General features: G+C 41.1%; 1 protein-coding gene across 1 annotated transcript in view; it reads left to right on the plus strand.

Moving 5' to 3' along the window:
* Positions 1-26,586, plus strand: part of FTO (FTO alpha-ketoglutarate dependent dioxygenase) — a 694,380-nt gene that overhangs the window by 189,307 nt on the left and 478,487 nt on the right. Inside the window, exons 5-7 of the mRNA XM_082269859.1 lie at positions 12,716-12,795; positions 14,304-14,447; positions 17,896-18,015. Of these exons, the coding sequence (XP_082125985.1) occupies positions 12,716-12,795; positions 14,304-14,447; positions 17,896-18,015 (344 nt within the window). The remainder of the gene's footprint in view (positions 1-12,715; positions 12,796-14,303; positions 14,448-17,895; positions 18,016-26,586) is intronic.

The raw sequence follows: 26,586 nt of genomic DNA on the forward strand, positions 1-26,586 counted from the left end.
ACCTCATATTATATGGTTTTGGTAAGTCTGCAGACAAAAGTCTTCAGATAATCTGATAGTGTGTACAGGGCATAACTCATAGGAAAAGAAGACACAGGTGTAGTACAAGAACATTAAGTTTCAAGAGAACCATCTTTACTAAACTGTGCTCCGTACTTAACAACATTAAATGGGAAGATATTCTAAAAAAAAAAAAAAAAAAAACATGGAGGAAAAGTGGTTGTGTTTTAGGAACATATTAATTAAAGGCATTAGCAATGTATTCCAATGTGCAACAAATATAAAAGAACTAAGGTTAAACCTGGGTGGCTAAATTTGAGTGTAAAGAGACATATTAAAGAGAAAACAATGTCCTTTAAAAAAAATATGAGGGTTCTTCAAAAAGTTTCCACACTTTTTTTTTATAAGTTTTGCAGTCACCTTTACCACAGTGTGACAAACTCTTTCACTAAACTGCAAGATCAGCCGGCTTACCAGACAGACATGTCACATAACACTCTCAGGCACAACCAATTACTACTCATCCCACCCACACTGTTTCCAATGAAAAAGTAAAAGTGCAGAGACTTTTTCTAGACTTCTTGTGTAAGGCCAAGGGGACATTGTCAGCATTCCAACACTACAAAGAATGCAATAAGAAATGTAACAGCATGATCAGGGCAATGAAAATAGACCACAGGAGTCATATAACAGAGGAGAGTATAAATGAATACCAACAAATTATTTAAATCAGAACATATCGGCCGATAAAAGGATTACCAAGGGAAGTTGGTTACAAGTGACAGGGGGAAGACAACTGTCTTAATTATATTATTGTCCTCAGCTTTTACTATGGAAAAGGAGGGGTATAATAGATAAGACAGTATTGTAAGCAACAGAACACAACACAAATTTTACCCTTGTGGCTAACAGAAGCCAATGTTCTAAAAAGACGAAAAACTTGTGAATGTGAACAAATCACTAGGACCAGATGACTTGCACCTGAGAGTTCCCAGGGAGATTAGACAGATCATTGGTGGACTGTTGTTCCTAATCTTTAACCACTTTAGGACCGGAGGATTTTCCTGCTTTACGTCCAGGCCACTTTTTTCAACTTTGCACTGTGCGACTTTAACTGACAATTGCGCAGTCGTGCAATGCTGTACCCAAACAAAATTTATGTCCTTTTTTTTCCCCCACAATCAGAGCTTTCTTTTGGTGGTATTTTATCACCTCTGCGCTTTTCATTTTTTGTGATATTAATAAAAAAGTGCGACAATTTTGAAAAAATAACAATATTTTTCTACTTTGACAGTTAAAAAATATCCAATATATTCGATTTTTGTCATATATTTAGGCCAAAATGTATTTAGCTACATGTCTTTGATAAAAAAAAATCCTCAGTGAGCGTATTTTTAACCGCTTTAAGACCGGAAGATTTTACCCCATTCCTGACCAGGCCATATTTTGTGATTTGGCACTGCCTTAATTTAATGGACAATTGCGTGGTCGTGCGACGCTGTACCCAAATAACTTTATGTCCTTTTTTCCCCACAAATAGAGCTTTATTTTGGTGGTATTTGATCACCTGTGCGATTTTTACTTTTTGCGCTATAAACAAAAAAAGAGCGACAATTTTGGAAAAATAACAATATTTTTCACATTTTTTTTATATGAAATTCCCCCCCAAAAAATTTAAAAATCATTTTTTTTTTTAATTCTAGGCCAAATTGTTTTCTGCTACATATTTTTGGTAAAAAAAATTGCAATAAGCGTATTTTAATTGGTTTGCGCAAAAGTTATCGCAGCTACTAACTACGGGAAAGATTTATGTCATGTATGTCATTTTTATCGTTTTTATTTAACGAGTATTGGCGGCGATCTGCAATTTGCGGCTGACAGATCGGACCCTTGACTGACATTTTTGACACTTTTGGGGGGACCAGTGACATTGCTACAGTAATCAGTGCTATAAATATGCACTGTTACTGTAATAATGACACTGACAGGGAAGGGGTTAACTTTATTGGTGATCAAGGGGTTAAATATATGCCTGGTGCTTACTGACGAGTTTGGGGGGAGGGGACTGCATGACACAGGCACAGATCGCAGGTTCAGCTATGCTGAATCCTGTAATCTGTCCCTGCCTGTCACATAGGAGATACGCCCGCTTTGTTTACACAAGCGGGCAGATTTCCTCACTCGATCCCCGGCGATCGGGGAAGAGCGGCGGTGATCACTGCCTCTCCTCCCCTGGCCCGACTCCCGCTGTGTCTGAATACAGGGGGAGCGAGCCTCCGGCAACAAGGGGAGGGGTCCAGCGACGTATGTCTATGTTGCTGGACGGAATCGAGCCACTTTGCCACAGTGCCATGTGAGCGGTCGGCAAGTGGTTAAAGGAGTTGTAAAAGCAGAAGGTTTTTTTATCTTAATGCATTCTACGCATTAAGATAAAAAGCCTTTTGTAAATAGCAGCCGCCCAAGCACCCCTTACCTGAGCCCCATCTCTATCCAGCAAGGTCTAGGAGTCCCTCAGCCGTCCGGGACTCTCCCTCCTGTTTGGCTGAGATAAAGCAGCGGCAACATTAGCTCCTGCTGCTTTCAATCAAAGTCAGTTAACCAATCGGGATAGAGAGGGGGTGTGGCTGAACCACAGCTCCATTTTCTGAATGGACAAACAGAGCTGCAGCTCGGCTGGGGTGCCCCCATAGCAAGCCGCTTGTTTTGTGGGCACTCCACAGAAAGGAGGGGCCAGGAGCAGCGAAGAGGAAGATCCAGGCTGCCCTGTGCAAAACCACTGCACAGAGCAGGTAAGTATAAAATGTTTGTTACAAAAAAGAAAAAAACAAGACTCTACTATCACTTTAAGGACAGCCTACTGACCATAATGGTACCAGCTGATAGAAAATTAGTTACAGGAGTGCAAGGGTGGTGATAAATAGCATATTTTCTGAATGGTCTAGAGTTGTCCTAAGGCTTTTTTCCGTGACCTATTCTGTTTAACTGGTTCATAAACAACATAGATGATCAGAAATGTTTATGTTGTTCATAATTAACATAGAGGAGCAGACCTCAGCGCAATTATACAAACTTCTGAATGGTCATTCTAGCATAGGAAAAAACTATTCAGTCTCAGATTACTTAAGAAGACACGTGGCTATTCAATTAAGTTGGACGAAAAGCAGTTTAACCTTAGACTGTGTAGGGGGTTCTTTGCGGTTAGCGTGGTAAGCATGTGGAACCCCCTTCCACAAATAATAATTCAATCAATAATTTCAAAAACATTTTGACAGGCATCTTAGCAAACAAAATATACAAAGATATGTGAAGTGCTAGAAACTTAATACAGTATCTCACAAAAGTGAGTACACCCCTCACATTTTTGTAAATATGTTATTATACCTTTTCATGTGACAACACTGAAAAAATTACACTTTGCTACAATGTAAAGTAGTGAGTGTACAGCTTGTATAAGTGTAAATTTGCTGTCCCCTCAAAATAACTCCACACACGGCCATTAATGGCTAAACCACTGGCAACAAAAGTGAGTACACCCCTGAGTGACAATGTTCGAATTGGGCCTAATTAGCCATTTTCTCTTCCCAGTGTCATGGGACTCGTTAGTGTTACAAGGTCTCAGGTGTGAATGGAGAGCAGGTGTGTTAAATTTGGTGTTATCCCTCTCACTCTCTCCTACTGGTCACTGGAAGTTCAACATGGAACCTCATGGCAAAAAATTCTGAGGATCTGAAAAAAAATAATTTTTGCTCTGTATAAAGATGACCTAGGCTATCAGAAGAAGATTGCCAAGACCCTGAAACTGAGCTACATCATGGTGGCCAAGACCATACAGCGGTTTAACAGGACAGGTTCCACTCATAACATGCTTCGCTATGGTTGACCAAAGAGATTGAGTGCACGTGCTCAGCGTCTTATCCAGAGGTTGTCTTTGGGAAATAGACGTATGAGTGCTGCCAGCATTGCTGCAGAGGTTGAAGGGGTGGGAGGTCAGCCTGTCAGTGCTCAAACCATACACCGCACACTACATCAAATCGGTCTGCATGGCTGCCACCCCAGAAGGAAGCAATTTCTAAAGATGATGAACATAAAAGCCTGCAAACAGTTTGCTGAAGACGAGCAGACTAAGGACATTGATTACTGTAACCGTGTCTTGTGGTCTGATGAGATCAAGATAAATGTATTTGGTTCAGATGGTGTTAAGCGCGTGTGGCGGCAACTAGGTGAGGAGTACAAAGAAAAGTGTGTCTTGCCTACAGTGAAGCATGGTGGTGGGAGTGTCAAAGTTTGGGGCTGCATGAGTGCTGCCGACACTGGGGAGCTTCAGTTCATTGAGGGAACCATGAATGCCAACATGTACTGTGACTGGGCTGCAGGGCAGTATTCAAACATGATAATGATCCCAAAAACACCTCCAAGACTACCACTGACTTGCCAAAGAAGCTGAGGGTAAAGGTGATGGACTGGCCAAGCATGTCTCCGGACCTGAACCCCATTGAGCATCTGTGGGGCTTCCTCAAACATAAGTGTGTTGAGTTATTTTAAAGGGACAGCAAATTTACCCCGCTATACAAGCTGTGCACTCACTACTTTACATTGTAGCAAAGTGTCATTTCTTCAGTGTTGTCACATGAAAGATATAACAAAATATTTACAAAAATGTGAGGGGTGTACTCACTTTTGTGAGATACTGTACATATATACACCCACAAAGGTTGAACTTAATATTTGTGAGGTTTGTACTGTTTTTTATTTATTTTTTTTTTATTTTTATTTATTTATTTATTTATTTTTTACGTGTTAACCACCTCCTGTCCGCCTCATAGACAAATGTAGGCGGCAGGTTGGCTCTCTTGTTCTGGGACACAGTGCCTCCCCGATCTCGGTAAAGTGCCCATGAAGAGGTTCTTTACCCATGTGATTAGCTGTATCCAATCACAGCTGGTCACATGTAAACAAGTAAATGCCGATTGTCTGCTTTCCTCTCCATAGACTGACAGCATTGTGGAGAGAGGCACCGAGAACCAACATTTTCTCACAGGGAAGACCTGCACTGATAATCAGCCCCAGCAGTGATGCCAGTCAGTGCTCATCACTGATCCCAGTCAGTGCTGACTGTCCGTGCTGCCTACGAGTGCCACCTGTCAATGCACATCAGTGCCGCCTATCAGTGCTGCAAATCAGTGCCCATCAGTGCTGCATATAAGTGCCTCCTCATAAGTGCCCTTCAATGCCATCTAATCAGTGCAGCCTATCAATGCCCATCAGTGCAGACTCATTAGTGGCCATTAGTGAAGGAGAAATAATACAACATTTTCTAACAGAAACTAAGGATTTTTTTTTCCAACTGCTCAGTCTTTTACGTTTTTTTTTTTTTTTTTAAGCAAAAAATACCACCAAAAGAAAGCTCCAAAGCTAAAATAAAAATCATAACATTTTCATTTGAGTGCAGTGTTGCATGACTGTGCAATTGTCATGCAAAATATGACAGCACTCAAAGCTGTAAATTGGGCTGGTCAAAGTACCCAGGACTGAAGTTGTTAAATTTTTAATCAAATTTCATAACAAGACTATGTGTATGCAATAACCCATGGCAGTCAGCTTTGGGTAGGTTCACCAATAACAGTTGTATACAGAATTATTTAATTGAATTGTCCACTTATAGCTTTCCTTTGCACACATTTTCAACCCCAGTTTTTTTGCTTCATATGACAAATGGCCATCTTAACCAGTAACCTAATATCTTACAGCACTAGAGTACATGTATATATTACCATCCGTTAAATAAATAGAATGTCTAGTTGCAGCTTGAGCCTTTTCGGTTGGCTGTGCATTTTGAAACAGACTGAGCAAAGACTGAAGGGCATCTAGTGTCTGGTGGATGGAGTGCAAAGTGAAGCTGATACTGATTTTGGCTGTCAGTCACATGCTTACTGTCATCCCCTAATACAAGGAGTTTCTGGAGCTCTGAAAGTGGAAAAGTAGCAAAACTGGCTTGAACGCCTGGGAATGTGTCTGCAGATAACTTGACAGTATCTGCTCAAGCTTTCTATTTTGACACCTTTCATGGTTAACATGGCAATTTCAGGAAAGCATCAGTTTCTTGTGGCAGCAATCCCTGGCTATATTACAGTGATGTAACATGATAAAAAAACATCTGTTATGTGGCAAAACCTGTTAGCCATTAATCAAGTTCAGGTAGGGTTGTAGGTACATTACAATACAAACGAATTCTCAGTACCCTTACTAATCAGCAGAAATCTGATGTTTAAAGTGTTTCAACAATGTGGATATATGAAATCACTTTGCTGCAGAAATATTCTTCTGCAAAATTGTAGTCCCACACTCTAGAGCAATAGACCTTGTAACATGGGACATATATAGCTTTACAGATATGTGAGCCAAACCCTCTCATGCCTTTATATGTGTGAATATACACCCCCTCCTACTTGTGCATGTATGAATATGGCACCCCTCATACAGTCTATATACACCCCCTCCTGCCTGTGCATGTATGAATATGGCACCCCTCATACAGTCTATATATAACCCCTCCTGCCTGTGCATGTATGAATATGGCTCCCCTCATACAGTCTATATACACCCCCTCCTGCCTGTGCATGTATGAATATGGCTCCCCTCATACAGTCTATATACACCCCCTCCTACCTGTGCATGTATGAATATGGCACCCCTCATACAGTCTATATACACCCCCTCCTGCCTGTGCATGTATGAATATGGCTCCCCTCATACAGTCTATATACACCCCCTCCTGCCTGTGCATGTATGAATATGGCACCCCTCATACAGTCTATATACACCCCCTCCTGCCTGTGCATGTATGAATATGGCACCCCTCATACAGTCTATATATAACCCCTCCTGCCTGTGCATGTATGAATATGGCTCCCCTCATACAGTCTATATACACCCCCTCCTGCTTGTGCATGTATGAATATGGCTCCCCTCATACAGTCTATATACACCCCCTCCTACCTGTGCATGTATGAATATGGCACCCCTCATACAGTCTATATACACCCCCTCCTGCCTGTGCATGTATGAATATGGCTCCCCTCATACAGTCTATATACACCCCCTCCTACCTGTGCATGTATGAATATGGCTCCCCTCATACAGTCTATATGCACCCCCTCCTGCCTGTGCATGTATGAATTATGAATATGGCTCCCCTCATACAGTCTATATACACACCCTCCTGCCTGTGCATGTATGAATATGGCTCCCCTCATACAGTCTATATACACCCCCCTCCTGCCTGTGCATGTATGAATATGGCACCCCTCATACAGTCTATATATACCCCCTCCTGCCTGTGCATGTATGAATATGGCACCCCTCATGCAGTCTATATACACCCCTCCTTCCAGTACATGTATAAATGTGTCACTCCCTATACATCAAGGGACGCCCCCTCTTCTGTCTATACATGTATGAGTATGATGCTGCCCATTCTCATAAAATACATTTTGGTCTAATTGTTTAAAGAAAGATTATTTATTTCATTGGTTTTAGAGCAGAAAGGAAGGGAAACAGATTTGCTTTTTAAATTGTTGGTCCTTTTCTATAAAAGAAAAAAAATAGTTATCAAAAGAGAGCTCCACATTTTTATAACATTCATTTGGGTAATTGTCGTTCAAACTTTCACATCACTGAAGAATGGGCTTGCAATGAAGGGGTATATACAGGCTACTGCTAAAATACTCAACAAACTATTATGTTTTCATTTATATAATCCAATCATTGTAGTGGTACTCCAGCAAATCTGTATTAAATATTTTCTCCTAATTTCTCCTAAAACTGGAGCAGCCAAAATCTGCAGGACATGTGCAAGGCAACTAGTCAGCTTCTATCTTTCATTTTCAAAGCTTAAAGCATTTGTTACCCCAACACTTCATATTCCTGATATGTGTCTGCTGTACCATGTACTTGTATGAGAAAGTATCCTATTCTCTTTGTATTTCTTCCTTTACGTGAAATCTCTGGTGTTCCTGCCAGTCTCCCTGCTTTCCTATTCAAAACAAACCACACTAAGCAGGAGAGCACACTGTGGTCAGTTCTCTGGGAAGCTCATTGTGCTGCTGTCCCCTCCCCCCAGCTCTTATGCAGCTGAGAACAGAGGGAATATAATCACTTATACAAAAAGGGAAAAAAGGTATTTAAAATGTTTTTTTTTTTTTTTGTATCTTTACAGAAATGGTTTGTCTGTCATCTCTATTTAAACTGAATGGGTTGTTTTTCAAGTTGATTGTTTACAATCACTTTATTTAAACAAGCTGAAGATATAAGCTGATTGGTTACCATGCACAGATTTTGTCTGCTCCAGTTTTGATGGTTGACACCATTTAGGGCTAGTTTATACTTTGATTAGTAGTACACATTAAAACGCTTACCACTTTACCATACATTTTCTATGTTGTTTTTTTATTTTTTTTAAGCTTTAATGAATTTTGGCCCAGGCCTTGCGCGCGATGTAAAATGGGAAGCAATGATGAGGAAGTCACTCAATGTGAGGCATGGTTAGATGTTGGTGTTCGATGTCTTGTTTTTTGTTTATTTTGGTGGCTCAGTAGTCCCCCCACTCACCAGTTTCCTAGCGTATCAGTTTTCCTGCTCAGCAGATCTCCAGCTCATCAGTTCCCCAGCTCAGTTGATCTCCTGGTTTAGTAGATCCCCAACTCAGTGTTTTCCCAGCTCATTATTACCCCCCCCCACTCTGTAGTACATTTCATCCCCCACATCTGCTCAGCAGTAGTACATTGTCCACATGACAGAAGTAGTATCCCCCCCCTAAATAGTAACATCCCCCAACACCCCCGCTCAACTGTTCATTAGTAATCCCCACTCATAGTTGCCAACATTAATTTCCAGGGACACTTTGCAGCACAGCTATCAATTACTTACCACACCCACTTCCCCGAAGCTCCGCCCACTCTGCATAATTAATCTCCGCCTACTTATCAGATTATAGGGTCTACTTCATAAAGAGAGAATTACAGGAAATTAAAAAGGGAATTGAAAACTTGAGGCAAAAGTAGCAAAGTTGGAATAATTCTCCCATTCAATCAAATTCTCATCACATTTCCCTGCAATTCTAAAGTGTCAGCTTGTCGGAAGGTGCTCTGCCTCCCCCTGCTGGCGGATTTCGGAAAGTGCACCATGCTGACACCTTGGCTCCGGTGACACGTTAAATTTGCGACAGACGGGAAAAGTGAGTGGGCACTGAGAGAGAGAGACAACCTGCTGCCAGAACAACAACACATAGCTGGGGTGAGAGTGACACTGTGTTTTTTTTTTAAATGATTTACATTGTCCCTGATTAACAGGGACAGTGTCAATTACTCGGGACAGGCTCCAATTTGCCAGAATTGTCCCGGGAAAAACCGGACAGTTGGCAGGTATGCCCACTACCGTGATGATCCTCATTTCTGCTGAAACTCTGCTCTGCTGGACTCCTGATCCTCTGTTCTGATCTTCCTCTCTTCTGATTCCCTGCCACTCAATTTTCTGCTTGGTCCTCACTTCAGTCCCCACTCACTTTCTGCTGTACCATTCACACGCTGTACACCATGTGTGATATCTGATGATACCCTGCTCTAGTCCCCTTGCTGCTGCTTTACACTGAACACCACATTTGGGGCATAAACACAAGGCACAGCTAACACTGAATAGGTGTCCCTTAGCAGCTGAAGGTGTGGTTAGCAAGTGCATAGGCCTCATTTACACCTGCGATTAAGGGGCAGCATTTTTGCCGCCCCTTAACTGCTCCCCCTGTAACTGCTGAGGCATTGGGTAGAGGTGTACACAAGCTATGGACCTATTTCTTTGCTTCGCTGTCTAGAAAAAAATGTACCCCCTGTTGTGCACTGAAGTGGATGGAACTGCACTGCAACTGCCCCACAACTGCACACAACATGTGTGGTTGTGGTGCAGTTGTCTGGTAATTAGGGGGGTTTAAACAGGCATTCAGATGGCAATACAATGCCTTCTTGTTGCCTGTTTAATGCTGTCAGAAAAGTGATCCTAAAGCATATTGCACTTCAGACTTCAAAGCAAGTCTAAACAAGGCCATAGACTTCTATGGGGTCATTGAGATCATGAAAGCGACATGGGTATAATTTCTGAAGCAAAGCAAACTCACCATTGTGTACAGGACTGTACGGTACCCACAACTAAACAGTGTGTACAGGACTGCACAGTAACCACAACTCAACAGTGTGTACAGGACTGTACGGTAACCACAACTCAACAGTGTGTACAGGACTGCAGGTAACCACAACTCAACAGTGTGTGCAGGACTATGGTAACCACAACTAAACAGTGTGTACAGGACTGCACACAGTAACCACAACTCCAGTGTGTACAGGACTGTACGGTAACCACAACTAAACAGTGTGTACAGGACTATATGGTAACCACAACTCCAGTATGTACAGGACTGTACGGTAACCACAACTAAACAGTGTGTACAGGACTGCACAGTAACCACAACTCCAGTGTGTACAGGACTGTACGGTAACCACAACTAAACAGTGTGTACAGGACTATATGGTAACCACAACTCCAGTATGTACAGGACTGTACGGTAACCACAACTAAAGAGTGTGTACAGGACTGTACGGTAACCACAACTAAACAGTATGTACAGGACTGTACGGTAACCACAACTAAACAGTGTGTACAGGACTGTACGGTAACCACAACTAAAGAGTGTGTACAGGACTGTTCAGTAGCCACTTTATTTAGTGACAAGTGCTTTGATTGGCATTCAGAGTCCTTTTTGATGCAAGTGTAAAGGAGGCCTTACACTCTGGGAGATGTGTAATCATTTGTTGAAGGTTATCCTTGGTTACTGCCTCTGTTTCAAGTTCTGTCCTCTTTGTTGCCCATCCAATTTAATAAAAACATGTGTAGACACTAATTGTATGGAAAGGTACAATGTGTTTCTGAGTTCAGAAGTGTTGGACAGCCATGCATTTTCTATGTTGCTGTGCTGGTTAATGTACTTCACTATACCGTATTTAACACATGGAAAAATCTTATAATAAAAAGAAAACCCCTATTTCTTTTATTTTTTTTATTTTAGAATGTCCTTATTATTCTCTTGTGCATTACCTATATAGCATTTCCCAGGATTCCCTCTGCTATTAATATGATATTAAATTTGAATGAAGGGGAGCAATGAAATTTTAGTAGTGCAGATTATAAAATAATGATCTAATTTCCTGAATTAAAATGTGGCATTAACTCTTTGATTTATATAGCGCTTATGGAAAATTTCCTGATCAGGTGCAGATCTCTTTTGCTGTTTGACTGACAGGAGGGTTGCCAGGGAAACAAGTTTCATCTGGCACCCAGCGTTTAAAAGAACTCACAAACATTTGGCCTACGGCCACTCATTTTAAGACGGCATCTCCTGTTTTGTCCCTGTGTCAAAAGTCACTTTGCAGGAATAAATAATGCCCTGCAGCCATTCTCAGAAAGCCTTGTATATGTAGGGAGATAGATTGGTTCTAGTCAACAAATAAAGATAAATTGGTGCACCCTTTCACACCTCTTTACCCTCACTTGGCTCTTGGACTGATTTCAGCCACTAAAGAGCCTGCTGAAGGGAACATGTATATAGCATTTGAAAGGCAATCATTTTCTGCTGGGAGATAATTTTCTGTGAATAGTTACAAGGGGAGTTAATACTACTAATAAAATAATATTCCAAGACAACACTGGACACTTTTACCACAAATATTGCAAGTCACAAGTAACTGTAGACTAGCATGTCACTTATGTCTGTAGCACAATCATCCTAGAAGTATAGATTTTTGTGAATTGTTTGTATGATATGGCTGACTGAAGTACACCGTGATCCCAGTGGGCAATTTGTGTATACTGCAAGTAGAGTACAGACTATACAGCTCATTCCATCAGTGTTAATTTTGGCAGCAAATTTCAATTTAGTTTTAGTCTTAGTCTTAGGACTAAAATGGCATTTTAGTTTTAGTCCCATTTTAGTCTTCTGCAAGTGTTTTAGTCGTATTTAGTCGACTAAAACTCCAGTATATTTTAGTCGACTAAAACGCCCTACATTTTAGTCGACTAAAACTCATTTTAGTCATCTATAATCAAATGGGTGTAGTTCAATTGTAATTTGTAATGCATTATTTAAGCATTTCTCTACAATTTCCAAACTCATTATATACTACTGCTGGTCCTGGAGTGAAAAATCTAATATGTTATTATTTATGCTTTGAGCATGCACCAGTGTTAATTTTTGGCAGCAAATTTCGATTTAGTTTTAGTTATAGTCTTTTGACTAAAATGCCATTTTAGTTTTAGTCGTATTTTAGTCTTAAGACTAAAATGCCATTTTAGTTTTAGTTGTATTTTAGTCATCTGAATTGTGTTAGTCGACGAAAACGTTTTAGTCGGTTTTAGTCGACGAAATTAACACTGCATTCCATAGAGCAATGAGCTGCAGCCAAAAGGATAAGGTTCCATGACACTCCAGCAATAACATAGTTGTTCTTTGCTTTTTCTAAACTTTGGGCTCCATATATACCTATGGGTACTGTCCTGATTATAGAAAATTATATTATTATATTATAATTTTTATTAAGTCGGGTACTATATCCAATACCAATGCTTGTTCAGTATATTTATGTGATTGATTGTGTTTTTACTATGGTTTGTTCAACAGGTGACCTGAATAAAACCCACCAGCACTGTGTGATTGCTGGATCAGAGCCTCGTTTCAGCTCCACGCACCGAGTAGCTGAGGTATGCTATTTCCATAGCCAAAGTGTAACTTGTGCATTTCTTTATGCATTTTGATTATTTAGAAAGAGTAAAAATTCTTAGATTGTTTTTTTTTACTTATTAAATATTGCCTTTTGTATGCATCAGTGGGACATGCACCCAATATTTAAAATTTCTAGGCAAACATATAATGCTTTAGATATTATGTATTGCATAAAATACTATCATATTAAAATGGATAGGTTGCAACAAAATGTGGGGCTGTAGGCTTATGCCTCGTACACGCGCATCGATTATTGGCCGGGAATTTTCGGCCAACGTCCGATCGGCCGATTTTCGGCTTGTTAGTATGATGCTTTCGACTCCGACTTTTCGGCCGAATAAAATCTGGTGTGCATGCTATAAAATTTTTGTTGGCCGTCAACACAACGGCCTATTTTATGTCAGTCAGTACAGATTCCGGCAGACAAAAATCTGATGAGCAAGACTGGGCATGCTCAGAGAAGAAAAAACACACGGAATGTAAACCAGCACATGACATCACTTCTGAAGTAGATTTTTGTTGGCCGAGAAAATTTGTGTGCAGTCTGGGCACATTCCAACCAACACAACAACACTCTGGACAAAAGTCGGACGATCGGTCGGCCGATAATTGTTGCGTGTGTACGGGGCATTACTGTCTGCAGTTTTTAATAACTAAACACAAGGCAACAGATTGAGCAGTGTACATAACATTGCTGCTGAAGAAAAGTGGATTTTGTTTTCCTTTGGAATGGAAGAACATAGCCGCACTCAGGAAATATTATAGCGACATGGAGCAAATAAAGAGACATTACCTCTACCTGGGCACCTGTTAATATGCCCACATTCAGGTTGTGGTGATATATTGCTTCAGTCATTCCAGCTTTACAACATGTCATCATACTATTAAGTGCAGTATAACATAAAGCCTGTGATCATCTTTCTTTTGGTATACGAGGGGTGTGCGTTTGGGTGTGCTTAAATGTTACATTTCACCTAAAGCGAAACGTCAAGTTTTTTTTTTTGTTTTTTTTTTTCTTTTCTTGTGTTGTGTAAAAAAAAAAAAAGTTACCTGTTATCTCTATTGATGCTTATCCTATGTGTAGGGTAAAAATCATAGTTTAACTCATGCAGAAGATACAACCAGAGATGTGTCTCTCATATAGTAAAGGAGTCCTGTTGTTTATCCCCCTTCCCTCTCCCCTTGTCCATTCACAAAATGCCTTGTCTTTCCAGCACAAATTCAATTCAATAAACAGCAGCAACCCAGACCTTAAAAAAAAAAAAAAAAACACCAATAGAGGTAACCTGTTTGTACACAGCACAAGTCAGATTTGTTTTCTGGCGTTCTGATTAAAGTATCACATAATGCAATGTATTTCACTTGTAAGATGTAAATCCTAATGGTACTCAGTGAGTTTAATTGATTTTATTCTGATAGTTGCTTTCCTGTGCAAAGGGTTAGGCAGTTTTTTAACTTTTTTTTGCTTGTTTGTTTGTTTTCATAGTGTTCTAAAGGCACACTACATTATATAGAATCAAGATGCCAAACTGCTCTTGAGAATCTTGTGGTGATTCCCAGTACTGGGGAAAACACGTTGAAGTCAATAGAAAGGGACATTTTAAAGCTAGCAGAGGAGATTCACAATGAGGTAAGATAACATTTGGATTCAGATTTTGATAAATAAATATAAAGTTAATTGTTTTAATTAAGAGTTTGTGAACGGTCAATAAATGCTGAGAGTGGTAGCAGCCTGACTGCTAATTCATGTTCTTCACAAGTGAACCCGTGCTTTGCCTGTACAGGGTGAAGCCTTGCTTTCCTTCCATGCCATTTCTCCGACCCATGGGAACAAAGAGAATATGCCATGTAGAAGCTCGATATTTTGGTTCAAAACACACTCCCTGTCCCCAGATGAAACTGAGAGGTGCCTGAAATGCCAGTCCCCAATCATCATGTTTTGTCCTTTAGGTCCTGCTAGCACTGGGTCAGTGGTAGAAAGGTTGAATCCTAAAAATTGAAAATTTGCTAGCATATACAAAGGAAGCTGCTGGCAGAGCCAGTCAGGCACACTGTGTGCTCAAAAAACAAAATACTGCCGTGCTATTGATAATACAAATCACATTAACAGAGTGAAAACATATGTGAAAAATAATATAAATTAAGTCATTTAAAATGTGCATAGATAAAAACAGTCCCCATCAAGAGTGACATCCACTACTGTGTAATGATGAGTGTCAGAAAGCTTCTATATTTACCTTGTGGGCCATTACCAGTAGTTGAATTGATTCTTACCTGAACCTATGGACTCTATTACGTAGTCAGATAAGCCTGCAAACAATATCCTAGTATTCAGTTCTGAGAAGCAAATGGTTACATCTAATCCTAATGATACCTCCACTTTCTCAGAATTATAATGGATACATATGGCCACATTAATGGTACAAGATTCCTCATAGAATCAAAACAGATATGTCCAAATAGTGTGAATCCACAAAACACATTTATTAAAAGTAATGATGATGTCATTTATGACAAAAAGGCTCTTGGCCGGTCTAGCGCACGTGACGTCGCCACGCTTGCATGCGGTCTCTGAAAATATCTGGATTTGTTTACTACTATATTTTGTATACATCACACTGTTTTCATGATCTTCATGTGAGTAGCCTTGCACTTTACTTTTAATAAATGATTGAGGAATCTTGTACCATCATCGTGGACATATATATATATATATATATATATATATATATATATCCACTATCGTTCTGAGGAATCATGAGAATTAGGTGTAACCATCTGGGTCTCAGCACCAAATACTAGGGTATTGTTTGCAGGCCTATCTGACTCCATAATAGAGTCCATAGATTCTGATAAGAGTTCATTCAACTACTGGTGTTGGCTATCGTGGTGAATATAGAAGCTTTGCCCTATGGGTTTGAGAAGTGGGATTATTTTTTCTATGAATATTGTAGGACTCACTGAAAATGGGGTGCTTTGACGTAGTGGTGGGCTTAAGCACAGTATGGCCATATGGTGTGACCAAATCCCCATATTTACTTTATAAGAGCAGGTGTTTTTAAATAGCCTTGCAAGATTTGAAAACAACTTTTTTCTGTGTATGTGTGCGCTATTATATTGTTCAATCAATATAGAAGCTTTCTGACACTCCTCATTACACAGCGGTGGATGTCACTCTTGATTGGGACTGTTGTTTTCATCTATGCACATTTTAAATGGATTTATAATTTATATTATTTTATTTTATTTATTTATTTATTTTACATACATTTTTTACTCTATTAATATGGGTTATATTATCATTAGTGCAGCACAATTCTGTTTATTTGGTAGAAAGGTCTGACTATTGTGTGACACTTGGTATATATGAAATTCAGAAACACAAGGGTAACTATGAGCATGTTATAGGATCACAAAATAACAGCAAGAGCTTCACATCACTCCAGTTCCTAAAACGGAGAACCCTAATTTGGCTAAATTATGTTGTGTAATGTTCCGTATGTTTTTTTGTATTATTTTAAATGCCTGCACCAGAAACTAGTAAGCGTTTAGTGAAAGGGGTGGGAGTCAGTTTTGTGTGAAACTATACCTAACTATACCTAACTAAGCCTATAATATAAGGTTTATGTCCTTCACCAAACTGTAAGTCACAGATCTCATATAAGGAGGTAATAATTACAGTTAGTAGAAGTCACCATAAACATCAGGATATAGATAGAGACTGCTACCAGTCTAAAGGTGGCATTTAAGCTCTGATATATATCATTTTAGAACTACCTGCTCAGTAGGGAAGGATTGCAAGAACATTTTTACTGCATTGAATGTTAATAAAGAGCTGTAAAATGTAATTTTACACATAGATAGGCTAAAGTGTTGGCATGGAATGTATTGTTTAGTTTAAAGACAATAAAAAATAATATAAATGTTACTAGATTAATGCAAATAATATTCCCAAACTGTTAATACTGCAAGCAAAGTAAGGAATATGGAGGACCTCAGCTATAAAAGATTAACTGTTGAACTGATTTTATTCTGTCTTGAGAAGAGGCGGTTAAGATTGTCATCATGATATGACCTTGTGTAAATGCGCAAATGGTCAGTATAGAACACAAAGTTGGTCAATTTAACATCATTACAGTAAGAGCTGTAAAAACATGGTAAGCTAGACAATTCTGTGGATTGCTAAAGCAGAGCCACACCCAAAAGGGGAAGTTCTGGCTTTAAGGCCATCTTCCCCCTGCTCCTGTTTGTGAAATTGGGCTTTTGGGGAGGAAGGGGGAAGCGGGTACCCGATTTTGACACGTATCCACTCCCACTTCTGCCCCGACTGCCTAGGCGATCAGAAGCAGAAGTTCTCATTCCCTCATCCCTCCCAAAGTCTTCTGGGACAAAAGACGGCCGGATCATTCACCGTGCACAGCGCCACTCGCACATGCGCACTGAGCACCTGGTTGTGAAGCCGCAAGCTTTCACAGCAGGTGCCCATAGTAAAGATGCCAGCAAAAGAGAACACAGGGAGAAAACGCCTGGGGTAAGCACTGGATCCTGGGACAGGTGAGTGGCTGTTTATTAAAAGTCAGCAGCTACAGTTATTGCTGACTTTAGATTTTCACTTAAGAGACTGGAGTTCCTCCTTAAAACGTACAATGTTCATTTAATTCCACAATAATATAACTGGATGTTAATTTTTATATGTATTTATAAGAAATAACACCAATATTGTTAATCTAGGGAGTATACAATTTGCTTTGCTGGAACAAATTAGAACATGCCATCCTCTGGATCATCTGCAGGTTTAGGGTTCTGAGAAATTCAGGCTTTTAATGTATTTATTTTTTAATTAGGTTGACTTTGATGGACGTGTCCTTCTTTTTTTTTTTTCTTTTTTTTAATCTAAGTAAATAACTAGAAGTATGAGAATCCATCAGTTTTTTTTACAAGTAAACTTACAATAATAATTTAAAATGTTAACTTTCTAAACAAAAACTCTTGTCCATTTATTATGTGCAAATTTTTTTGGCAGTATGAAATGTGCAATGGCTGTCAACTGCACTAAAAATCTGTAAATCTCCAATTAGGTTGAATTTGAATGGCTGCGCCAATTCTGGTTTCAAGGAAAGCGATACACTAAATGCAGCAATTTCTGGATAAAAGCGATGGCTGATCTAGAAGATTATTGGAGGCAGATGGAAACCATGGTGAGATGCAAACTTAGGAACATCTGTACTTTTACGTGAGCGAATACAATCTGTAATGTATCTCTGTAGTAGTAAACATTTGTATGATGCAAAAGACCTAACTGTGAGATCACATGGATTTAATAGTATGGTTAACGTACAGTTGTTACACTTCTACCAATGCATTCACCAGGCCAGTGTTTCTCAGCCAGGATGGCCATCTGGGTTCCCCCAGAGTGCTTCAGGCATGGGACCCAGTTTGCTCTGGATTACCATCATGATTTGCCATGGTGTGGCATGCTGAGCTGCTCCCAAAATTCAGGAGAAGACGGAAGTCTGCCTCTTCCAGACCTCCTCCAACCACTGCCCTCTGCTGCAGTGCTGGATCAAAAAAGTATGGTTCTTCTTTGAAGAGGGGACTGTGTGATTGGAAGACTTTGTGATGGGGGGAGGGGGGGGGGGCTCTGACATGAAAGGGGTGACTCTAATGTAAAGAGGGGGGGGGGCTGTATGACGAGTCACATAGAATATTCCCATTGCATGTGTCCCTGGAGATAACCTCAAGTAAATGAGTGCTGTAGCAACTACCAGCTAGAAACTGGTGTCAACACAAGTCAAAGCATATACCCCCAGCAGAAAGTGGATCTTCAAAATAAGGTCTAAACATTTATTAAAGCAATCACAGCACAGCAACAAAAGTGCAATGTTTCAGAGCCATGGGGGACCCCTTCATCGGGCTTGTGATCATCACATGCCTGATAAAGGGGTCCAGTGTGGCCCAGAAACATTTCACTTTTACCACTGTAATGTGCTTGCTTTATTAAATGTTTGGATATTAGTTTGAGAATCCATGGTGAGCTGGCAATAATATATGCTTGTCTGATGTGAAGGGGGGACCTCTGACATAATAGAGTGCCTTCTGTTGTGAACTTAATTTAATCAAGGCGGCTGTGTGCTTTGTCTCAGGCTCAGGTTTCCCATTAATAAGTAACATTTATATTGAGAAACAGTTCAATTCCGTAAACCAGGTCCAATCTGGTTGGGATCTGTAGAAGTTTTCTGCATTTAAAACTGTCACAATCCTTTTGTTAATTTGGCGTGGAACCCACACCAGTTTATATTTCACTCTGAAATGTAAACTGCCAGGGGTAGTGCAGATAAAGCTCTCTTTGTTACTGGCCTGTCTTTAGAATTAACTTTTTGGGGGTATGTGTTTGTATGATGAGGAGCACCTCAAGAAAAAAAATGTACACGTCTGTTGCTTGGTTTCAGAATTGGTTCCCTAATCATTACAATTTTGGTCCAGAGTGTCAGTTTTTTTCTTCTCAGATTTGTTTGCTACTCAGGAGAAAACTTGCCACACAATTCGCTTTGTATTGGCTTGCATTATGTGGCTTTTTATTTTTTAAGATGCAAATTGACTTATCCAGTCATGTGCCTTCTCATTTATTTCTCTTGTATTGGTGTCAATGGGAACACATTGTAAAACATTGCCAGTGCAGAGAATGTATGTACAATCTGTTTGAATGGCTTCTACTACAGTGACCTTGTAAAATCAAACATACTTTATTTATCAGTAACATCTGGTGACTAAATACATCAAACTCAAAACCAAGAATGTTAGAATAATCAAAAACACATCTTAAACGTGATTAGTTTTCCTTAACATGTGTGAAATCATGCATTCTCACTGTTGCATTTTGCTTGCTTTAATTCAGTGATCTGTGTACATAATGCCTTATGGCCCGTACACACGATCCGAAAATCGGACGAAAATTAACGCTTGTGAAAGGATCGGACGATAATCGGATCGTTAGTACACAGCTTACGAGAGGCGATCACAACAGTTCACCCGATATTATCCGGTCGTGCAAGCATAAAAATTTTGATCGTATTATAACACATCGTACGATAATCGTATTATCAGTATGTTGTTCGTCCGAAAAAAATGGTGAGCAGTAGACAGCGCATGAGCAGTAGACATCATTTTCCCCTCACACGCTACAGCGTGGTTACGCATACCGGAAGCTAAGAATTATCGTCCGAGAAAATTCATATCATGAGTAACCTCTCCCTTTAAGCGAATATTATTGAGAGCTGCTAGAATACGAAAAATAACGGATGGAACGTCGCCCGATTTTCGGATCGTGTGTACTGGGCATAAAGCTGACCATACACAGTTACTTTTTTTTCAGTCAGCCAGCATGGAGAAATCCCCCTTGCCTGAACAGTATATTCTGACAGTGACACCCACTGCTGTCAGAATACACTGATCAGTGGCTACAGCCACTGATAAATGGAAAATTACCCAACATGTTCCTTTGATGGCATTAAGTAAATTCCAGCTTACACCTAACTAGTCTTAAAACTGTCCCCTGCCTCCTCCTAACACCTATGCTAACTAACCTGTGTAAGAAAAAGGTTTATATTTTCAATCCACTTCAGTCTGATCATGTAATCTGTATCCCCTGTGTTAACCAGTTCAGCTTCAGGGAAGAGGAGGGAATGCTGACAATGGATGGGTCATTGAAGCCTATGGGTGATGTAAGGGCTGCAGCCTTTTGTAGCCATTGTTTGAGCGCTCTGTCCTCTCTTCAGCGGCTGACACTAAGATCAAGTGACTGAACCAGAACACCCTGAAAATAGGTAAGTATATAAATCTTTCTTACACAGGTTAGTTAGCATAGGTGTTGGGGTGGAAGGGATCATTTAACACCTTCCCATCCAGCCTATTGTACAATGACAGTGGGGCAGGAGCACTATTGTTCTGGGAGGATGTCATATGACGTCCTGTTAGGATCACGCCTTACATTAGCCACACAAGCCAATGCTCTGGAATGATCTGTCACCCACCGGACACAGCCAATGACAGGTCACTGTACCGGTCCACTACCGGTACCATGTGGTCACTGTGGCCAATCACAGCTGGTCACGTGACAGTTGTACACAATAAAAGGCTTTGTTACATGCCTTTCATTTTGTACAATTGTGATGAGCTCTGTGATTGGTCACAGTCATCACTTGGCAAAGACAGGGCCAATCACAGATTATCTGTACCATGTAAATAACCGTGGCCAATCACAGCTAATCATACATACAAAATGCATAGTTTTCATTCAGTAAAAAATGGTTGCTTTTTTTTCATTTAGTTTATTTATTTTTACATACGATAACCAGTCAGTGTCACTGATCACCGCCACACCAAAAATCTTTACAAGTTTAAAATTACAAGTACAAAATCCTGCCATGCCTCTTACTAAATACCTTGGACTGCCTACTTTTCAAAAAGGGGCCATTGGGGGGGGGGGGGGGGTTGGTGACTGGGCACTGAGATGGCTGCACTTGCCTGAAGCTCTGCCCGTTCACCTTCCATAGCCCCACACCACAGCAGGAGACCTGGAGAATGACACGCCGACGAAAGATACCGCCACAGCCCTGTAAACTGGCTGGATTCTTCAGCAAGGTAGGCTGCGGGTTCCAACAAAATGGCAGTGATCACGGCCATGATCACAGTACTCAGAGGGGCCTAGTACATCTACAGGGCACATGCCAGCCCATCTAGACCCCAGGGTAGTGGAGGCTCATCATCCCCATCCACCCCCACCACCCACAGCCCAGCCAAGTCAAAACCACACAGGGAGTCTCCTCAGAGGTCTCTGACTGACCCAAATATGGGGGTGAGCACATCACAATCCCTGCAAGTAGGTGATTCACAGCCATCAGATGATCCCATCTCCTGCTTCTTTACCCTGGGTCAACAATTGTCGGACACGGTCCTTAAGGAGATGCTCCTCTCACTGCGATCCTCGCTGCACACAGATATGATGATGTGTTCAGCAATTTAAAGCTGTAAAGAGTGGACAAAATGGTTGTCCTCCATGTGCGAATATACCTCTTTGTACAACACCATGGTAGACGCCCACATGCTGCACACTCTGAAGAATTTGCATGACTAAGAGATAAAGTAGCTGACCTAGAAGACAGATCCATGAGAAACAATATCAAGCTCAGAGGCATCCCTGAAGCTGTACCTGATTCCCAGCTGCTACAATTTGCCCAAGACCTATTCTCCTCCTTGGCACCATCTCTAAAGAGTATGAACCTGGTTATCAACAGTATATACAGATTACCAAAACCATAGTTCCTCTCTGACAATATACCACGTGATGTGCTTCTGGGGGGGCACTTCTTTCAAGCAAAGGAGATGATTTTGTCCGCATCCCGCCAATTACCTAGCCTCCCAGAACGATTCTCATCCAACTACTTGCAGACCTCTCACAGCACACCTTACAGTGACGTAAAAACCTGGCATTGATAACCAAAGCTCTGCGTAACCATAACATTTTCCACAAATGGAGGTACCCAGCTCTTTCCATCACCCACAATGAAACGATGGCGAGAATAACAAGCCTTGAAGAAGGTCTCCGAGCTCTACAACAATGGGGGAATCCTCCCTGATCCACCTCCTGCAGACTCCCGCCTCATCACCCTGAAACCCTATCCTCCGACTGGCAAGTGGTCTCCTACAAGCAATCACCTAAGAAAAAACAAGTGGCTCCTAATTCACACCTCACATCCACCAGTATACTCCACTTGACGGAAGGTTTGATTGTTTCCCTAGGTTCGCTCTACAAGAATAGAAGCAGATTTCTGCTCCCAGTCTCTCTCCAAGGGACACCTTTTTTTTATGCACTTATATATATATATATTTTTTTTTCTTCTCTCTTTTTTCAGTAAGTTCATCCAGATGTGCAGAATTTGTTTCCTTCATTGTTCCTATTCATCCAGTATGAATCTTCAAGTTTCAAACATAGCAATACTGTTGAGCAAGTAGCCTGATGGGTACATAACCACCAACTCCAACCACTCATACAGTATACCCATTGGTTCCACCACGATCCTTAAATGTCTACCCCTAAGGGTCAAGGGCCTAAACCACCCAGCCAAGAGGTTCTCCTTCTGGAAAGAGGCAAACAAAACAAAGTGTACATTGTCTGTATACAGGAGACTCATTTCCAAAACACAGCCTCCCCATATTGCTCACACGGAGACTACCCACACATGTTCATGGACAGCGCTCCAGAGAAGAAACTGGGTGTACTGCTAGCAATCAACAATTCTGTATCTTTCCAACTTAAGCAGTCCCACCTTGATCGGAATGGCAGATTCATTATTATTACGGGTGATCTTAACTCAAAGTCATACACCTTGGTTAACATATACGCCCCAAACTCGTACCAACTCAGATTTCTGAGGTGGGTGTTCAAGAGTATTGCCTCGTATAAGTATGACAAACTACTGATGTGTGGGGATTTAAACCTCACAGCGGACCCACTAATGGACTCCAGCTCCCCAACCAAAAGATATTCTCCTTCATTGAAGCACTTATTTCAAATGAAGGGGGCGTATGATGTCTGGAGGTGCCAACACGCCAACGAGAGAGACTATACATTTTTCTCCTTCATGCACCATACATACTCCTGTATTGATAGGTTTGTAGCGGACTCTTCTATCCTAGACATAATGTGGTCAGATCATGTTGCCATATTAATCTCGATAAAAGAGAGGGAACCTAAACATGGGTCCTGGGATATGGCATTGTAATGTAAAAACCCTGCAATAGGATATATCATCCAAAGTTATCCTTTACCATCTCAAGGAATTCTTCTCCAACAATTTAATTCTATGGGCTGCTCACAAAGTCTTTATAAGGGGTGAATGCATACAACAAAGCTCCAGAGCTAAGAAACAATATAATCTCACACTTTAAACTTCTATCTGACATTCCTGACCTGGAAGTTAATACCAAAATTGCACCACCCCAGGCCACCTCTACCTCCTCTAATAAACTAAGAGGAGCATTATGCACCAATCTTACTGAACAAAATGACAAACACCTCAGGCGCCTCAAACTTAACTCCTACGCCGGCTCAAACAAAGCGGGGAAATTACTAGCGAACAAACTCAAGGCTACCCAAGTGAGATCTCTCACCTCATTCATCCAAATCTCAATCATAAGATAACAAATCCTCAGGAGATTGCGGATGAATTCGCCAATTACTATAATACAACCTAAGGGAGGATGCAAACACTCCCCAAACCCTCTGCCTCTGACATCCAACATTTCTTATCCAAACTAAATCTCCCTAAGCTCTCATATGAGCACTTTCAATAGCTCAATGCCTCAATAACTGAGAAAGAGATTACAAATATCATTACCTAATGGGAAATCCCCAGTACCTGATGGCCTACCAAACTAATATTACAAGGTCTTTGACCAAATCCTCTCCCCACACTTAAGAGCTGCTTTCTCCCAAGCAGCTCAAACATCCTCCTTTCCCCCTGAGATGCTGAAGGCCCAAGTGGTGACATTATCCAAACCAGGGAAAGATCCCACCACCCCAGGCAACTTTTGCCCTGTATCCTTATTAAACACAGATGTTAAGATATATGCTAAGCTTTTAGCTAAACGTCTGATGCTTGTTTTACCCTCCCTGTTTGGAAAAGATCAAATCAGCTTAGTTTCAGGCAGCCAAACCTCAGACGCAACTAGACGATTCCTGAACATCATACATTATGCTGAAATTGTCGAATGCCATCTCTGCTGCTATCGATTGATGCGAAGAAGGCGTTCAACAGGGTACACTGGACATACATGTCTGTTTTTTTTTTTTTTTATAAGAAAATGTTATTGGGTTTTCAAAAATAAGTACAACAAAGTCAAAGACAACTGCAAAAGATATACACTTTGCATCAAATAACAGTAGTGACAATATGAATAATAACTGAGGAGGGCGCAGGGTTCTGAGAAATCAAACAGGAAGCAGACATGTTGTAAGAGCCTGTAAGTGACAGGAGAGGGAAATAAGTGGGGGAAGTTGTGAGATAAGAGGTGGGTAGGGAAGAGGAAGGGCAGAGGAAGCAAAAAGAGGATGATAGAGTGAAAGAGGGGGGGGGGTGTGGGAAAGGTTGAGGAGGGGGGAGAAAGAAAGCTGGGAGAGAAAAGAATATTGGGGGTAGAAGAGGACAACAAAGGTATAGAAGAGGACACATGGGCAGTACCAAGAACTTGTATGACACCGTGTTTCCCAGGCTCAGTTGATGGCTGATGGCTGAGGAGTGGAAACGACTGTAGTACTTTTCTAGGGTTATAAATAGGACAGTCAACCTATATGGTATCCGAGTGAGTTACCTATCGGATAAGCCAGTAGGTGAGAATGGTTATTCAACTGTAAACATTAGTTGGGGGGTAGCAAGAAGGAGGAATGTCAACCGGGGTTGTCTCGCCACCAGAAGAGGTGTGTCGGCCAAGGTGGCAGTCCTTGTAGCAGTGTGGACAAAATTTGTTAGTGTATGATGATCATTTTTTTTCTAAAACGATGTGGGTCGGCCTTGAAGATGGTCAGATCAAGACATTCCTTGTGAAGTAGAGCGTTCAAGTCGGATCTGACCTCCTCAACGGTTGGTGGGGTAGAGGAAGTCCAATTTCTGAGGATGACTCTCCTGGCTATCATGTAGCATGTTGTAATCCAAGCTTTGTGGGTCATGATGATGGAGGATTGTATTTTGTTGCGGGGTATATGGAAGGATGAGGGTAGATTGTCCAAAAAGCCAAAGATTAAAGAGAAAGGATTTTTCATGGGGTGCAAACCTGTGACTTTAGAGACTAAAGGGATGATATTGAGCGGCAAGTCCATAATCTATAGTGGAGGGTAGGATGATGGGCCAGGCACCAGGAGCATCCTTGGGATGGTGTATGCAAAGGCGAAGAGCAAAAGGGTGCGTGAAGAATTGTGAGCTGTTGCTCCCTCCAGAATTAGTTGCAGATAAATGTACAAGTTGAGTTGAATCCAGTAAGCATATATGGTTTGCAGTCAGTACTGGTGAGTGCCTTGTCCCACGAGGTATGGAGGGAATTATTTGATGACGACAGTAGGAGGGATTGTAGGGGACGGTATATTTGGGATAGTTTAAGGGGTTCTGTTGACAATAAAGCATCCACCGTTGTAGAAGTGAAGTGTTTGTGTTTGTCAAAGTATAAGGAATTTGCATAGGCTATGACAGGGCTCAAAATTTCAAGTCCTGAGCTACTAGCCAAGCCTTAAGGGTTACTTGCCACCAGTTGCCCCACCCAACTCCTATCCTGCCCCACCCCTAATTCCGCCCCTAAACACGCCTTCATAAACTATTTCATAAAATGACACTGTTAAATGTTTTTGCATTAATGCAGTCATAAAAATAAATATTAATAATAACATTATCAGTGCCCATCAATGCAGCCTATCAGGACCCATCAGTGAAGCAGCATCAATGAATCTCATCAGTGTGGCTTGATCAGTGCCCATCAGTGAAACCTCAACAGTGCCTATCAGTGCAGCCTGATCAGTGCCCATCAATGCAGCCTCACCAGTGCCCATCAATGCAGCCTCACAAGTGCCCATCAATGCAGCATCACCAAGGCCCTTTAACGCACCCTCCCATGTGCCCATCAATGCAGCCTCCTCTGTGCCCATCAATGCCGACTCCCCTGTGCCCATCAATGCCACTTCCCCTGTGCCCATTGATGAAACCCTACCTGTGCCCATCAATTCT

This window comes from Pelophylax lessonae, assembly GCF_965119305.1.
Source record: "Pelophylax lessonae genome assembly, chromosome: 10".
Taxonomy (NCBI): domain Eukaryota; kingdom Metazoa; phylum Chordata; class Amphibia; order Anura; family Ranidae; genus Pelophylax; species Pelophylax lessonae.